The following is a 17,784-nucleotide window of genomic DNA, read 5'->3' as shown; positions in this document are numbered from 1 at the left end:
GCTGAAAAAGTGTCCACGGATCCACAATCTACCAGAAATAGTAAACCATCCTGGTACCTTTGTGATATTCATTTCAACACACTACGATTTGGGACACACTCATTCTAATCTCGGATATTATTTAGGATGGATAGTAGACGAATTGGGATGCAGCAACAGATTTATTTACATATTTACTGCACTCATTCTAATGCATCATTGATTCCATAGAAAAAACTGATTTACAGGCAGAGACAGGGAGGTGCATGTTCACGCCCTACCGTTTTATTATTATTATTATTATTATTATTATTATTATTGATGTTGTTGTTGTTATCACCAAATAAAGGCCGTAAGGACATCCTGCCTGAACACTTGCATAGGGTGAAGTCTTCTTATGAATATATGTATGCAATTATGTTTATATATATATATATATATATATATATATATATATATATACACACACACACTCACACACACACATATAGCTGCACGTATCGTGATCGTGTCCACTAGGGGGCAGTGTCGTACAAACCCATAGCGTTAAAACATTTTAATTTTATTGGTCACATACACAACAATACACAGTGAAATAAACAGTGGAAAAACTACATTCCCATACCGGGAGTTGAACCCGGGCCTCCTGGGTGAAAACCAGGAATCCTGACCGCTAGACCATATAGGAGATGTAACACTACTTCTGTGAAAGAGAAAGAGTCCATGGAAAGCCAAATTTGGTGCACTATTTTTGTCTAAAAATGACACCTCATATACTGCCACACAGCTAATTATGTTTTAATTGATCATTTTCAAAGTCCCCAGGTCATTGACTGTCTGTTCGATCGATCACATTTTTGGAGAACTCAGCCTAGCTTCAGCGGCTGACCTCGGTGCGCACTCCTGCGCTGCTGAAAAAAACAAAACAATAGAAACCATCACAGAAATTCTAATGTTTTCCACTACAAATACCATTGCAAATCTCATCAACTAACCATTGAAACCATTATCATCACCATTATTGGTTGTAATGGTATCCACTAGACATAACATTCCACCAATAGAAGGCAGCAAATTACACAAGGACCATTACAGTTTCCATTAAAACCAGTACAAGTCCCATTATAAACATTAAAACTATTACAAATTCTCTGAGGGTTTCTATTGTTTTGTTGGGGTTTTTTTTCAACAAGGTGGGCTTTACCTCTTGCCTCACCTTCATTGGAAACAAAAGCTTGTGGGCCAGTACTCAGGAGTAGCTACCAGTACTGTTGCTTGTTTGAAGCTGTTATAAGGTATAAAGTTATATAGTGCACAAAAACATTTATTTAAAAATGCACATACAATTTTTACATAGTGTGTACACTGCTCCCAGCTGTCTATTCTACACGTACTGGCATGGGTTTTATTTGCTTACAGTTTTGTACACCATATTGATCACCACCATGATGAAACAAACTGCATAATATACAACTGTGAAAGTTTGCTCTCTCTGTATTTTAACTCTATATGTAAACCACACCACAAAAGAGAAAAACTCTCCAGGTTTCAGTGTAGAAATAATAAATGAAAGGCAACATGGGCATAACTTTGCTTGGAAAAGCAACTCTTGTATCGAAGCACTTCAGTTTATCCAGTGTTTAAGTTCTACCAATCTAGGAATTATGGATGTTTTAGGGATTTAAAAAAAAAACTGAGTTAGCCTACTATATGGTTGACATCACCTACATTATGTTTTTAATCGGCGGACTGTTAAAACAAAAAACAAAGTAAAGTGTGCAATGCTGCAGGATTGAATCAGCCATGAATTTGATCACACTTTTGTTACAACCCGTTAGCGTTGGGATGGGAGTTTTTTGTGTGTGTGCTGTGCCATATTTTGTGTGCAGGTCCGGACACCCGCCCAGAGTTTCCAGCCTGCCCTAGCCTGCCTTGCTCCTGCCTCCCAGGATGACATCACTGAGTGGCAGCCATATCTGGAGAGGAAGAAGATATATTCTATATTCCACATTCTGTTAGACTGTAAAAGGTATGAGGAGGAAAGAACTGAGCTAGAGATGCAGATTGGAAAACAAAACATGACACTAGAGAACTTGCTGGGGAAAACATCTGGGAAAATGTACTGCCCCCTAATAAACTATTTAAAAAATACTGGTGAGAGACTTTAGTAATCTAGTAGGAATATCTACTATATAGCTATTTATCTCTTTATTTTCTTTTATTTATGTATTATTGTTTTGGTATTATTTTTTTATTTTATTTTATTTTTTATTTTTTCTTCATCTTCTCCTTCTTCTTCTTCTTCTTCTTATTATTATAATTTTTTGTTTGTTTGTTTGTTTGTTTTCTTTCTATTCCTGGCAATCTACTGCCAACACTCCAGTCCAGTAGGGGGCGGTAATGCACCTCTAGTGGTTTGCCAACCGCCATTAAAACAAAAAGAAGTAGAAGAAGAATATTCTACATTCACAATTCTATGTTCACAACTCTATATTCTGACTGCTGTTCTGGGTTTTGACTGTGATTTTGGATGTTCCTGTATCTGGTTGTGTATACATGTTCGCTTGGTTCACTAGCATGTAGGGGTGTGGCTGCCATTTCTTTTGGGAGAGGGTCCTTTTGTATCTGTTTTTGGCTTAGGGAGTTTAGGGAAGTGTTTGTATTTTCTTTGTTGTTTTCTTTTTAGGTAAGCTAGCTACCTAACAATAGAATCCTTTTGTTTATTATTTTGGCTTTGGCCCACCCTGAAGTTATGCCTGGGTTGGTTCTTTGTGGAGTGGTATGTATATAATTCTGTGTTTTACAATATACCCCAATTTTGTTTTGAACAACCTTGTTGTGTTGTTATTCTTGGCTCCCTCATTTTTAAAGGTCAAATTCCATTGAATCCCGAGCTGGTTACTCTGTGCGACCTAACCTAGACTGGGCCGTAACACTTTATGTTAGCGTATGCCACAATATCATGGTTTTTGTTTGTAAATAAGCAGGGTTGGGAGGGTCACTTTAAAAATGTATTCGGTTAGTTTCAAATTACTTCATAAAAAATGTCATCGGTATCACAGTATGAAAGTGATGCAATGTAATTATTTTTGGATTACTTCAAGGTCACATATTCGAATAAAGTCAAGATAAAAGCAATATGCTTTTTATATGCTAAAATACTTTTATTTAGCTGATTTTAGAGCTTAAAACATGTTCAGTGTTTGGATTTGTTCAAATTAATTAAAAGCTGTGGTGACCATATTCTGGTTTTTAAAAAAAAAGAGGACACCTTTCTTTTTTTTTGGCCATGGACGTTATTTCGACTCAGGACAGCTGTCATTTGCTGCTATTGACAAGCAACAGTTTGGTGTCGTACGCAACAGCGCTTCACCTTGGCATGTTCGCTGAGAGTAGGCTAGTGGTTGAAAGGCAGGAGATTTGGCCAGTAGTTGCTGCAAGCCTTTTATAATCGATCAAAAGATGTCTGAGAAGGCTGGAATTACAGAGAGGGGTTAAAGCAATGCAAACATGCGCACACATGATGCAGTATTAGACCATAAGCACATCATAATGAAATTAAAGCCGAATCCCAGACATTTTCTCAAATTTTGAAATCCCGCCCTGGAGCTTTTTTAAGGTCCGAAAAACAGGACATGTCTGGGGGGAAAAAAGAGGATGTATGGTCACCCTAATCAAAACAGTTCAGAGAACAATTTGTGTTCATTTCTACCAAAATAACTTTGTGCAACATTTATTTGCTCAGCACCAATAGGTTGCTCACGTGATCCATGACTGGCAAGAGAAAACCAGAACTATAATCAAGCATATATTGTGTTATGTCAAAAGATTAATTTATTTGGTTTTAAATGTAATACATTGTCATCCTGATATTATTCCCTTTTATTATTATTATTATTATTATTATTATTATTATTATTATTTATGTACCTGTAATCTGATTACTTTGATCTTTGACTTAACTGTAACGGATTACAGTTACCAGTTTTTTGTATCCTGATTATGTAACACCCTTACATTCATTCCATTACTCCCCAAGCCTGTAAATAAGTCCATAATACAATAATGTGATCCTATCACTGTGTGTGTATGTGTGTGTGTGTGTGTGTGTATGGGGCGATGCTGTGCCAGTCTTCGTCACTTTAATCCAATTCAAGCACAAGTCGAGTTCCAGTTTGTGTTCTCCATAATGGAGGCAGAAATGGAAACTTCGGTCTTCGTCGAAATCGACGGATGAACTCCTGTGTGTGTGTAAGAAACTAACAATGTGAATATCTTTAAACTGTTTAAGTAATAAAGAAAAATTAAAAACGTTTTTTAATCAACTTCTGTAGTAAGTTATATATGGGAACCCCACCCCCCTGGAAATCAAACTTCACTTTCAAAAAGCGGTTAAAGAATAAGGGAAATGTTATTGTTTGAATGAATTAATTCATTCATTCATTATTTTTTGTCACTTTTTTTTTGTTATTTACTTGTATAGTGCTTTTAACGATAATAATTTTAGCCATATTAAATGGCTACCGTCTAACGGATGTGATATGGAAAATGACGAGTAAATAAACTACAAAACCTATGACGTCTATTATACGCGACGGACCCCACTATTTGTCGGCTTCAGCTTCACCGCGTTTGAGAAAGATTGTACAGGTAAATTAATGCTTTGTGTAAATCGCGATGTATTGATAAATGCGGTCGATAAAAAGTATTGTGTGCGATTTGAGACTACGTAAAGCTGGGATAAACGTAATTTCTGACATTTTTTGCCAAACACATGTTTCCTCCGGAGATTTTCCTTCTCCATATTGCATCATCCATGCCTGTGTGCCGGTATTCTTTTAGTGAGTGTGCATTAGATGTCTGTTAATATATATATTTTTAAATTCACTGTACGTTTAGAATGTTTTCACTTGGTCTCTGGTGAAAATGGTCTGCTTTATTTTTATTTTAGAAAATTATCTTTCGTTTTTGTCATGTAAAATAATCAGGCGGTGTGTGGGCACACTTCCATTTTCTTTTCCTTCAAGATGGCGGGTGATGAGTCCGGAGTAACGCTGGGGCAGCCTCATTTGGCCAAACAAGACCTCAGCACGTTAGTAAGTACTTATAATTTATCTGTCATTGTGGCAAAAAATATTTTCTGAGTTCACACTCTGTCTCCACGCCGAGTGAAAGTCGGGTTTGTGGTCTCTGAGTGTAGTCTTCATGTAGGTGGTTTGCTTCCTCAGTTCTACACCAGCACATGACTGACTGGACGTTAAAAGCTGATTTTTTTTTTTTTAGAACGAAAATGTAAACAAAATGATCTAAATCAGAGTTAAGGAGTCATCTGTAATCAACCTTTTTTTTCCTAGACTTGTCCTTCCTGAATAATGAGTATTATACAAAGCCTGTAGTGATAATGTAAAGTTAGTGTAATGGAGTATTCGACCTGTATGTAGAAGAATAAAAAGACCTTACAAAAAAAAGGGTTTTAACCAGATCTCCTTCGTACATACTAACAACGGACGGTGGTTATGATTTCAGTGGCAGACCAGGGGTGATTTCCTGTCACTTCATACAAGCGCAGTTAGATTGCATGGGTTTTTATATCAGTCTTACATTTGATGATAATCTTCATTAGTGTAGGTCTGGCTTTCCAAAATGTTTTGTAAAAGCAGCGTCACCTTAAGTGGTTCAGCGTGATGCTTGCTGTGGCGTTGAACAAGGAAATCTGTCCTACGGTGCTTCTGGGAAACTGAAGGGAAGAATGAAAGGTTGCGGAAATTTACCAAATGCCAGATGTTTTCTTTAAAGACGTCGAAATGAAATGCGCTCTTTCTATCTCTCTCCTCACAGGATGTGAGCACACTGACGCCGCTCTCACAGGAGATCATCAGCAGACAAGCTACAATCAACATAGGTGGGTTCCCAGGGTCCAAAACATGTCACATGCTCCCTTAGTTTTCTATCTTTTAAGTCTAATCTCTGCTTACGTGGTTTTTATTTATTTTTTTAGGATTTCACGTCCTGTAAAACTCTTGCTTCTATTAGAATGTAACAGATCATAGCAAAAGAAAGTACTTATGTGGATGTATAGACACTGATGAGGAAGGGCGGTTGGTGCGGAAATACACACGTCTGTGTCTAAGCCATGTCTGTGTGTATATGCATTTTGTTCTCCCTTCAACGTGAAAACAAATATCAGTGGTGGAGCAATAAGATGAATTCCCTTTTTCACTGCTTGTGTTGGGATGTGGGGGGGGGGAGCACGTTTTGGAGAACACCGGTGCCAACCTGAGCACGCCTACTGAGCTGCGCTAGGATTCCGTCTTTGCGGTCTGTAATTTCCCATTTGACAGCGTGCGCCCTCGTGCAGAGACGCCAGAATAGGACGCGCTATCTCCGATATTCTCAGATCCATTTCAGGCCTCGTTCATACGTGGAAATTAATCCGATATGAATCGGATACGTACGTTTGCGTCCGCCATGTAAGCGGACAGATCGGATATCCCCATGTGAACACGAGTCGTACGTCATGGAAAAAGCGACAGTGGCGAATGACGTCAACTCACGTGGACCCCAACCGCGAAAACACAACTCTCAACAAGGGCTCTCTTCTTTTTTTTTTTTTTTTGTCCTCTGCTTCAGGAGGAAGGTGTTTTGCTCACCTTTAAATATGGTGTGGAAAGGAAAGCTCGTCTTATATTTCCGTCTGCATCCGTTGCAAATTGTGTCGTTTTTACTTCCTTCTCAGCCTAACCTTCCAGTGACGTCTACCTTGGGTTGTTTCACGAAGTGTGTAGTGTAAATGCAGATATCGGATATGGGTCACTTTTAAAAGATGATGTAAGGGGGTCGTCAAAAAAATCGGATACGGTCAACAAGTTGGAATCGGGCATCAAGACCTGCAGTGTAAATGCAACCATAGAGAGCCTATACACAAGCAGGGTTTGTTTTTCTGAAAACAGTGAAGTCCTTGAACACGTTTAAACACAATTGGCTTCTCTTAAGGTTTCAATGCAAACCCCTAACAAAATATTTATCATCAGAGGGTTGACAAATGAAAAGCAAAAGCTCCAGTCTGCTGCCCAGTCCGATGTTTTAGTAATCAGGTAACATAATTGACAAGGCTAAGAAGTTGACAGGGATGAGTGTATATAAATTGCATGAGAGGGTTTGACTGCAAGTATAGTCTGGATTCTCTTCTGATGAAGTGCATTGTCTTGTCTTTGTTTATCTCAACAAAAAAACGTCTGGACAGGGTTTCCACATACCTGCATCTGGGAAACGTTTGACTGGCAAAATTTCGTAGGAAACATGGTTTATTTTCTTTCTGATTGAACAAAAAATGGAAAACTGTAAATGAGAGAGAGAAACAATATCCTGCACGAAATCAGCCTGTCCTGGGTTCTGTAGGAAACTCGGAAGTGAAGACTGGGGCATGTCTTCAGCAGGATAATTTATTGAGAATGTGCCGTTCAAAAAAAAAAAAAAAAGCACTCAACCTTAAACAAAGTATGCAAAGGAAGTACGCAGTTATCGCAACCCACCCCAGGCTCTGGAGTTTCACAAGCCTTAATCCAGTCAGCATAACTGTACCAGTCAGACACTTTATCATCGAGACAAAGAAGAGTCCATATAAAGAATGGGGCAGGGGCACCAAGAGCCATCGCAGACAAGTTACCATCCTCATTTGACTCACAGTAAAGAGAACAGGAACTGGCAGAAACCTCCTACTAGAAACATAATCATTCAGCTGATGCTATTGTTGCCTGACTATCAAAAATAAAAATACACATATAGGAAAACAGAGACTCTAAAAAGCCACAGATTTGTTTCCACCTCTGATCATGCATTTTTAAAGGTTGTTTTTTTTTCTTCGCTCAATTCTTTGCTCAGTTTAAATAAAAAAAATGTATAATGAGGTTGTTTTAATGCTGCAGTTCTGAAAGCAAGTATTACCATTTTCACTGCAGGAACTATTGGCCATGTGGCTCATGGGAAGTCGACGGTGGTGAAGGCCATTTCCGGTGTCCACACTGTCCGATTCAAGAACGAGCTAGAGAGAAACATTACTATCAAGTTGGGATATGCCAATGCTAAGGTGAGAATAATAAAAAAAAAATACAATAAAATAAAAAAACCCACCTCATTTCTCTATGGGTTTGCAAGCTTCAGTCTGATTCCTCGGGTCAGTACAGTGATGTGATTGAATATAAGATTACAGCAGGACTTTACGTTAACAGGCTTAACACAGCGGTTTCACATCTCTGGCTTTGCACCTCACCTTGTAGGTTCTTGTGTATGTTCTCGTCGTGACTGATGCTGTATGGCTACGTCACGGCTCGCTACAGGACATATGTAAAACCAGCCATTTGACCAGTTCGGCAAATTCCCAATAAAATTCTGACATCTTGCACATTTTCACGACGGACACGTACACGCATTCTACATAAGAGTAAGGATTCTGGAGGACGACGCTTGTGTCTAAATTGCATCCATACGTTTATGACTTGTACGATCATTGGAATGAGACATAAACCGCGTTGTGCCTCAAACACGTCAAGTCAGACCAGTTCAAAGAGCTGTGACTAGGAGTGAGGAAGCATATCGCCGTTCCTCACTCGCGTTGCTAGACGCCGCGCTGCTTTACTCTCGTTTGCGTTCGGTTAAAGCCTCGAACTTGCCCCGCCCACTCCTCCACAGCATTGAATGTAATCATTTTCAGTTTGAGAAAGGTATTTTAGGGATGTACCTAAACAGAGGTCAACCGATTTTACCGATCGCTATGTCGGGCAGTTCACAGTTAAACACTGAGAGTAGGAGAGAAGAAAACAGAAGCAAATGACACTAAAAGAACAGAATGCAGATACGACACGATGACGGAATGAATGTTGATTAGCGCATGACATCATCTAGCAAGATTTAGCGACTTTCTATTGAAAGCCTTTTTGCAACAGTGCTCCTGTTACTCACCTGGAGTATATTGAAGTTATGGTGAAGATGAAGCAATGCCTGGGAAATGCAGATTTAGTCCAGCATGGCTGGAAATGGCGCCATTATAAAAATGGGTTGTGTTTAATTCTTATTCATTCATTCATTCTTATTCTCTGATATTTTATCAGATGGCGGTTGTTGTCAACTGTAATTAATTGTTTCCTGATTTAGGAAAGACTATAGAATATAAGACTTTTTGACAGAGCCTTCCCTTTTGACAGAGAATACTTGCCATAAAGTTTCACAGGGCATCTGTTTGAGACCAGTTTTTTATATATATATATATGTGTATGTGTATGTATATGTATAATGTGTGTGTGTGAGATATAAAATGAATGGAAAGAGTTTTTTTTTTGTTTTTGTTTTTTTTCTTCCAGTTTTTCCATAGCGAGAGTTCACATTTAATTAAAGCAAAACAAAAAAAAACCTTCCGGTTTAGACCATGCTTACTTCGAGTTCAAATCCAGATATAGATACAGATATTTGGAGCACTGAATTGATACAGATGCAGTGTAATTTACGTTTATATAATGTCATTCATCCTATAATTAATTTTTTTTTCCTCCCAAATTAGAGCAGCTTTTATAATATTTTACATCACGTTTCCATTAATGTTTATATTTTGCAGTAGGAAGCTACTCCAATGAGATCTAGTTTAACAAAGGGCTTTACTTCTCCGTCAGGTGTATAAGCTGGACGACCCGAGCTGCCCGAGGCCTGAGTGTTACAGGTCGTGTGGCAGCAGCACTCCTGATGAGTTCCCTACAGACATTCCTGGCACAAAAGGCAACTTCAAACTAGTCAGGTAAATATTCTGGTGTATTAGGAACATTTTATACATTGATGATCATTTGGAGCTCATCGTGGGCCATCGTGTGCATAATGAAAGTAGCCTTAATTTGTCGCTTTATGCACGTGTAAATCCCACTGTGTAAGTGTGTACAGATGAGAATTGATGGCAGTTGTGCTCATTTTATGAGAATCTTTTTTTCTCTTCTCGTCTTATTAGACACGTGTCCTTTGTCGATTGCCCGGGTCACGACATTTTGATGGCCACCATGCTGAACGGTGCCGCTGTGATGGATGCTGCACTCCTCCTGATTGGTGGGTGCTTCTGATTAGCCAATTCCAACACAGTCTCTTAATGTACAATAATCGATTTGTAAGTGTAACCCGAGAAAACATAACTCTTCTGTCCTGTTGTTTTAGCCGGCAACGAGTCGTGCCCTCAACCTCAGACGTCAGAACATCTGGCCGCTATCGAGATCATGAAGTTAAAGCACATCCTCATCCTGCAGAATAAAATCGACCTGGTGAAAGAGAGTCAAGCCAAAGAGCAGTATGAGCAGATCCTGGCTTTCGTGCAGGGTGAGTTCTAGCTCTCCGTTGTTAAGAGTTTGTTACTTTTGGGATTAACGTTTATTCTCCCGCTAGTTTTGGGACTTTGGTTAAGCGAAGGTCTGAGAAAAATGGAATATACAATTAAATATTCATTACACGGTGAACTTAGCGTTGTTGGAAAGACAGCGTTGTTAGTTAGGCAATAATCATGTGATTATACCTCTAGTGGTGTAATTGTTTGAAACGTGAATTCCACACATGCTTCCACTGAGCTGTAATTTTTTATTTTTTTTTTAAAAAGTAGCTGAACCCCACACACAAACTGTTAACGTGAGAAAAAAATAAGGTGATGAATAATCAGTCCAGTCATTGTTTGGAATTCACATATTTAGCCAGATTGATTTGAATTAAAAAGCAGACCTGACTGCCTTTATGCCTTTTGCTTAGTTCCCCCTTTCTAAACATGTCTTACTCCACTTGTGCATGCATATTCACTTGTCTGTGATGTACTTTTTTTTTCTTTTCTACAGGCACAGTCGCAGAAGGTGCTCCCATCATCCCTATCTCGGCTCAGCTGAAGTACAACATCGAGGTGGTGTGTGAATACATCGTAAAGAAGATCCCTGTGCCTATTCGAGACTTCACCTCTGAGCCTAGGCTTATCGGTAAAATACCGATTCTTAGTAGCAATTTGAATTTAATTAACAATTTCATGAGTTTTTAACGGAGCTTTTTGTTGACCCTTCTCTGTCCTGGCAGTCATTAGATCGTTCGATGTGAATAAACCTGGCTGTGAGGTGGACGATCTGAAAGGAGGCGTAGCTGGAGGCAGTATTCTGAAAGGAGTGCTGAAGGTTAGATGAAACTAATCTTAACCTTAATACACTTCATATATTTCAGACAGCCTTTTAGTACAGTTTGTGACCTTTAGTATTGTATTACACTACCAAGACATCATCACTCAGATGGAGCGACGACTTCTTTCTGACTGTGAACAGAATCACGCAATTATGTTTAGATGCTTCAGATCTGTCCAAAATATGACCCCTTAGAAAACAGCTATCCTTGTGCGTCCTTCTGAACGGAGTACAAATAATGGAGACTCCTCCTTAACAATCAGTATTTTGACAGTGTTGTACATGCCAGGTTCTGTGATGTATATTTATCAAATGTTAAGTGGGGAGGGAAAAAAAAAAACCCCTACAATTCCATTCAGGGTTTCTTATTTCCAAAATGTAAGATATGTATAAAACTGGGTGAAAGAAAGCCACACGACGGACATCAAGACATTAGCCGTGTCTTTAAATACATGCATGTAGTCCACACATTGATAAATCTGAGCGATGCAACTTTAATACTCGGATCCAGCGCACATGGTGTGATTTGAGACAGAGCTGTTGTAATTACTAGAGATGAACACTCTTCACGTTTTCTATCCTAAGGTGGGACAGGAACTTGAAGTCAGACCCGGTATTGTTTCTAAGGACCACGAAGGGAAGCTTATGTGCAAACCAATCTTCTCCAAGATCGTCTCGCTGTTCGCTGAGCACAATGACCTCCAATATGCTGCACCTGGTGGCCTTATCGGTACGTGAGAGAGAGAATCTGTTCAAGGCTCTTTTAGTAATTCATTCTGTGAATAAACATTTATATGCTCTCGGTATTTAGATTTTCAAAGGCAGGATGGCTGACCAAACTGGAGTTAGATCAGATGTATTTTAAAGCTGTATATAAAAACTAGTATCCAGTTAGCTATCCTGGCTGTTAGACTGACAACTAAATGGACCAGTATGGGGAAAGTAATGCACTACATAAAGTATAGGAACTATCATTTAATGTCATTATGTAGTGTACTTGTACAGGGAGAAGGAAGCAATTTGGTATTTGGTTAACTCCGATTAATGGGTTGAAGCCGAATCAGTAACAGGTGAGTCATATAATGCAATGGTTATCTGTTTTGTAGCGCTGCAAATATTTGATAAATTCAATAATGAAACATCAGTGATGAAATTCATTTGAAAATACATTTGAAAATTTTGGGATCGCACAATTTAATGCAAAATTAAGTAAACTCCACAATTTTTGGAGGAGCTTGCAACTACCGAAATTATCAGATTTGGGCCAAGACGCATCATGCGATGTCATCACAACGCGCATTGAGTCAAAGCCCTCTTTGATTCATGTGCGTTGAACATAAATACAGCTAAAAGGTCTCATTTACCAACAAACATCACTGTGAAAGACAAACAATTGAGAAAAATAATTCACCAAATTCAAGTAGTTTTCTGTAAAAAAAAAAAAAAAAAACCAACCAAAAATCATGCCTTTTTGGTTGCAGCAATCACAAAAAAACTCCTGAAATCCTGGTATTATATAATTATATATATGTGTGTGTGTGTGTGTGTGTGTGTGTATATAATACGCTCGTGAAAAAATAAGTACACCCCATTGAAATTGTTGGTTTTCGATCCACTTTGAAACAGTGCTTATTAATACAGGTGATACACTCTATCAAAATTGACATTTTGTAGTAATTTTCACAATTTAAAGTACCAAAAAAAAAAAAGATCAGGAAAAAGCAAGTACACTAATTTTATGGATTTGAAGGTAAAAATGTGGGGCATTTTTATCACACCTTCAAATCAATAAAATTAGAATCAGGTATTCAAGATTGGGTGCCAGTGATTAGAACCTGTTTAGAGAGTGCAGGTGGAACCGGTCTTATTTATACTCCTCTCATATCTGTCTGGTGTTCCCTTTGTTACTGAGGTGTGTGTGGTGTCATCATGCCAAGATCTGTAAGGCCTTCAGGAAAAAGAAATTGTGAATGTCTAGGAGTCTGGCAAGGGATTTAAAAAGATCGCCAAATTATTTGAAATACATCATTCCACAACAAGGAAAATAATCCTGATTAATAATCCATTTGTTCAGCACTGGCCATCCCAGCAAATTCAGCACAAGAGCAGACTGTCTGATGCAAAAAAAAAAAAATGTCTCCAAGAACCCCAAAATTCAATCACAGGATCTGCTAAGTCTTGCAACTGTTAGTGTCAAAGTGCATGCTTCTACAATCAGAAAGAGATCGCACAAATTTGGCCTGCATGGGAGACATGTCAGCCTTTGAAAAAAACCTTTGCTCTTTAAAAAGAACATTAGAGCAAGACTACAGTTTGCCAATGAGCATATAGACCAAGACCAGGCTTTTTGGAATAATGTGCTCTGGATAGATGAATCAAAGATGGAGTTGTTTGGCCACAGTAACAGCAGACCTTGGCGCAGACCAAAGACAGCTTTTCAGGAGAAGCACCTCATACCAACTGTGAAGCACTTTGGTGGAAATATTATGGTTTGGGGTTGCTTCGCTGCCTCAGGGACTGGACAGCTTGCATTCATTGATTCAACTACGAATTCTGCATCATATCAAAGAGTGCTTGAAGATAACGTGAGCCCAATTGTCCAAAAGTTGAAGTTGAACCGAAAGTGGACATTTCATCAGAATAATGATCCAAAGCACACTAGCAAATCCACCAAGGAACGGCTCAAAAAGAAGAAATGGAGGGTTATGGAATGGCCTAGTCAAAGCTAAATCCCCAATGTTGTGGGGGGATGTGAAACGTGCAGTACATGCAAGAAAACCCTCAAACATCTTGCGACTGAAAGAATATTGCATGGAAGTTGGTCAAAAATTCCAGCAAGCCTGGTGGACAATTATACAAAACACCTACAAGAAGTTATTTCTGCTAAAGGGGGCGATACTAGCTTCTGAGGCCGAGGGTGTACGTACTTTTTCCACAGAAGGATATCGCATCTATTGATATTTCTGTCAAATAAATGACTGAAAAAAATTTATTTTCCTTGTGGTTTTGTTCAAGTATACGAACTTAAATAATAGGCACTGTTTCAAAGAGGACCAAATGTTTGCTTGTCTAAATATGTTGGAAAAAGGAAAAAAAAAAAAAAAAGCCAACGGTTTCCATGGGGTGTACTTGCTTTTTCACACAACTGTATACTGTGTAGCTACATGCAACTGAAAAACGTGCAGGAAAAAAGTGAGACTTGAAGTGAAGTAAGCAAGTAAGAGATCACATGAAGAAACACTCTGGGGAACGTGCTTTTGGTTTATTAACTTTGCAGTGCGAGTGAATTAGTGCTAACGCACCCATTACATTTGCGTTGTTTTTTGAGACCGCAGACTTTAGCGTCTGCTCTAGTACAAAGGCTCCTTTTTTTTTTTTTTTTTTTCCCATGAATCCTTGAAATTAATTCATCATTTATATCACAAAACTGCCATGCAAGTGTATATGTAGCAAATATTCTTTGAAAACATTTGTATTAATACCTCAGTTAATCATTAGAAGTGTCATTTAGTAATCAAATTTGTTACCTGTTATTTTATCATTTAAGCAAACATTTTGAAACTAGTGTCTGCGTTAAAACATACTTTTTAATTTAGTCTGTTGTTTAAGTTGGGTATGTAGATGTAATAGGGTGATGTCCCCAGAAGAGCCTTTCATATGATTTTGTATTTTACTATCAGTTTTATTAAATCATGAAAATGAAATAAGATATTTTTTTATATAGATATATATATATTATCCATATTGAATATTTGATCTACTGTTCAGGGGAAAAAAATCCCAAAGTGGCAATTGAAGCCCTACCGTTTTGCCTTTCTATCCACACTAATAAAGTACACTCAGCCACTGAAAGTGTATCTTTTTTTTTCATTTTATTCACACTTCAAAGTGGATCGATGTTTAACCCTCTTATACATTGCGGTCTTTACGTTGTAGTGTAGCGAAAACGCTAATGTACGATTGTCATGGGATCTTGACAGTTCCAAGATGGCAGCACTTCTTGCAACGCTGCTTTCTGTATTGCATATTATTATTCCACGTTTGACTGCTTTGTATTGTATACAAGCAACACTGGGGTACGCAGGAAAGTGTGGTTATTCATTTAATTTTTTATATATATATATAGTAAATAATGTTAGTTTTCTGTGAACGAAATGAATATGTTGGCACAATTTTATTTTTGTCTACAACACAGATTTCAAACATTTAATCATACACCTTCAGATCAAAAGGTTTTTAAAATCATGAATGAGAAACATATATGTATTATAATAACAAACAACTACTTGAACTAACATGACGCCCATGAGTCAGGCACACAGTATGCATGGCCATCATGTCATTTAATTTTTAATTGCTATTGTGTTTCATTGTGGATGGGGAAACGTTTAGGAAATGGACTTAAAAACGTGGTGTGGCCAGAACATAAAAACGTGTGACTAGACCTAGCTTATTTTATTTGGTATCGGTTCTGTTCTCCAGTTACATTCATACATTTTGTTTGTGATGCAGGTGTGGGCACTAAAATTGACCCGACGCTATGCAGAGCGGACCGTATGGTCGGTCAGGTCCTCGGCGCCGTTGGTGCGCTGCCCGAGATTTTCACCGAGCTCGAGATCTCCTACTTCCTGTTGAGGAGGCTGCTGGGTGTCCGCACTGAGGGAGACAAGAAAGCAGCAAAGGTGAATGAAATACTCACTCTAATTTACGCAGACACTGATTTTGAGTGTTTTTGCACTCTAATAACTCTAATCTAATACAGATTAGAGTTGTTTTTCGTCATTTTTTTTCTTTAGATTTCCTTATCACATATAATGCAAAATGCATAAATAGCCTAGGTAGCAGATAAAATGACTGTAAATCCCATCCAAAAGATAAAACAAAGAAATCATTAATGAATGTAGTAGTTTGTTCTAAGTGTAAAATGTATATCATTACATTTGGACCCACTTTGCTTTGGTCAGTGAAAATGCTGACTGGCTACTAATCTGCTCACAGTTGCTGATTAGCTGTTCGGTTTATCATAAGCCATCATACGACAACACAAGCTCCCGTAAAGGAGATGATATTAATTGTTGACCCTTTTGATTTGCCCCACAGGTCCAGAAGCTGTCAAAAAACGAGGTGTTGATGGTGAACATCGGCTCATTGTCAACGGGAGGCCGTGTGAGTGCGGTGAAAGCCGATTTGGCTAAAATCGTGCTCACTAACCCTGTGTGCACAGAGGTGGGCGAGAAGATCGCTCTGAGTCGCCGAGTGGAGAAACACTGGCGGTAAGCAAATTATAAACACTTTTGTATAGGTGCGAGTTGTTCATCAACACTTATTCAGCGAGCCTGAATAGGTCAACAAGTGTTTTGATGAATGGTTTCTCTCTGGACTCAGTAACCTTTTATTTGCTTTTTCTTTCTCTTTCTAGTCTAATTGGCTGGGGTCAAATCAGGAGAGGAGTGACCATCACGCCCACAGTGGATGATGATTGAGGATTTTACATCTGGAATAAAAGGATAGTGTTGTCGCACCATATGGCATAAATTTCAACCGTTTTCACACTAGTGCCGAGGTCGGAGCCGCATAGAGGTCGGCACCTCAGCACCTGTATTTTAAAATGTGCGCCAATCCCGACGGCAGGACTGAATTCATTTACACTGCGATATGGGAAGAAAGATGTATTTCCTGCATTTGCTGAAAAGAAAAGAAAAAACAAAACAACAAGTTGTCACCATATTTCAGTGATTACTAATAAAAACACTTTGGATCAAAACTGTGGCATGATGTTTCGTGGATCCGGTCGTGTGACAGTGAAACGATGTGCATGCACAACATTCGCATTCAGAGAATGTCTTAATATGATCAATATGGTGTTTGACCTGGGTTTTTTTTTTTTTTTTTTTTAAAAACATACACACGAAGATCATGTCAAGTCAGAGACTCCAAGATCCATGAGATTTGATTAATTACCAACTGATGTACTTATCAAAAGATGACAATCTATAGATGTACTGAAGCAAAATAAAAACCTAAAATGTAGTACATTGGGTTTATTTCTAGGCGATCTGATACAAAATGGGCATTACATAAATAAGTTTACATTTAGTTGAAGTAGTCATGACTTCAATTGGCTTGAAAATAACTGGCTGATATGACCTACCTTCTGCCAAATAGCTTTTTAACTCCTTTTATATGGCCACTACGTGTGGCTTCAGACACTGCCTTCTACACCGGATGCAGCTTAGCTTACTTTAACTCATCAGTTTACATAAATAGCTAACGAGCTCGTCTTTGCTAGCTATTAACTTTGTAATAACAGGCTATTTTCTAATAAAATAAAATAAAATAAAATAAAATAAAAGGTATTAATCGAGTAAAGATGTGAAAAATATATACTAGTACTTTATTACCCTCGGTGAAGCGAAAAATTTCGCGTTAATATAATAATACTAGTTAGCCATGTTTACATATTGATTTATAACCCGAGCTAGCTGTCAAGATAACCCGCTAACCCTAGTTACTGTATGTTTATTCTCGATATATGAGCTGTCGAAGGTCGAGAATCTAAGTACTTACCACTATTTATTTATTTTCCCCACAGGGCACGGTTTGTTAGCGCTAGCGTTTTAACATGAAC

General features: G+C 38.3%; 1 protein-coding gene and 1 non-coding gene across 4 annotated transcripts; one reads left to right on the top strand and one right to left on the bottom strand.

The window, feature by feature from the left end:
- Window positions 1-595: 595 nt before the first annotated feature.
- Window positions 596-667, bottom strand: trnae-uuc (transfer RNA glutamic acid (anticodon UUC)). The gene has a single exon. It is a non-coding gene; the product is annotated as a tRNA-Glu (tRNA).
- A 1,543-nt stretch (window positions 668-2,210) lies between these two features.
- Window positions 2,211-16,920, top strand: eif2s3 (eukaryotic translation initiation factor 2, subunit 3 gamma). Of its 3 annotated transcripts, XM_053611327.1 has the most exons (14): window positions 2,211-2,758; window positions 4,111-4,230; window positions 5,007-5,075; window positions 5,818-5,881; window positions 7,938-8,065; window positions 9,642-9,763; window positions 9,968-10,062; window positions 10,168-10,326; window positions 10,830-10,964; window positions 11,059-11,153; window positions 11,742-11,886; window positions 15,669-15,838; window positions 16,257-16,429; window positions 16,576-16,920. In XM_053611327.1, the coding sequence occupies exons 2-14, from the start codon at window positions 4,213-4,215 to the stop codon at window positions 16,637-16,639; spliced, it is 1,437 nt and encodes a 478-aa protein (XP_053467302.1). In that variant the 5' UTR covers window positions 2,211-2,758; window positions 4,111-4,212; the 3' UTR covers window positions 16,640-16,920. The 3 variants fall into 3 exon arrangements, with proteins under 3 accessions (XP_053467302.1, XP_053467301.1, XP_053467300.1); XM_053611326.1 differs by lacking the exon at window positions 4,111-4,230 and having other exon boundaries at window positions 2,212-2,758; XM_053611325.1 differs by lacking the exons at window positions 2,211-2,758; window positions 4,111-4,230 and adding an exon at window positions 4,597-4,629.
- The last annotated feature ends 864 nt before the right edge of the window (window positions 16,921-17,784 follow it).

This window comes from Ictalurus furcatus, chromosome 23 (genome assembly GCF_023375685.1).
Source record: "Ictalurus furcatus strain D&B chromosome 23, Billie_1.0, whole genome shotgun sequence".
NCBI classification, from domain to species: domain Eukaryota; kingdom Metazoa; phylum Chordata; class Actinopteri; order Siluriformes; family Ictaluridae; genus Ictalurus; species Ictalurus furcatus.
This window is presented reverse-complemented; position numbering and strand designations above follow the sequence as displayed.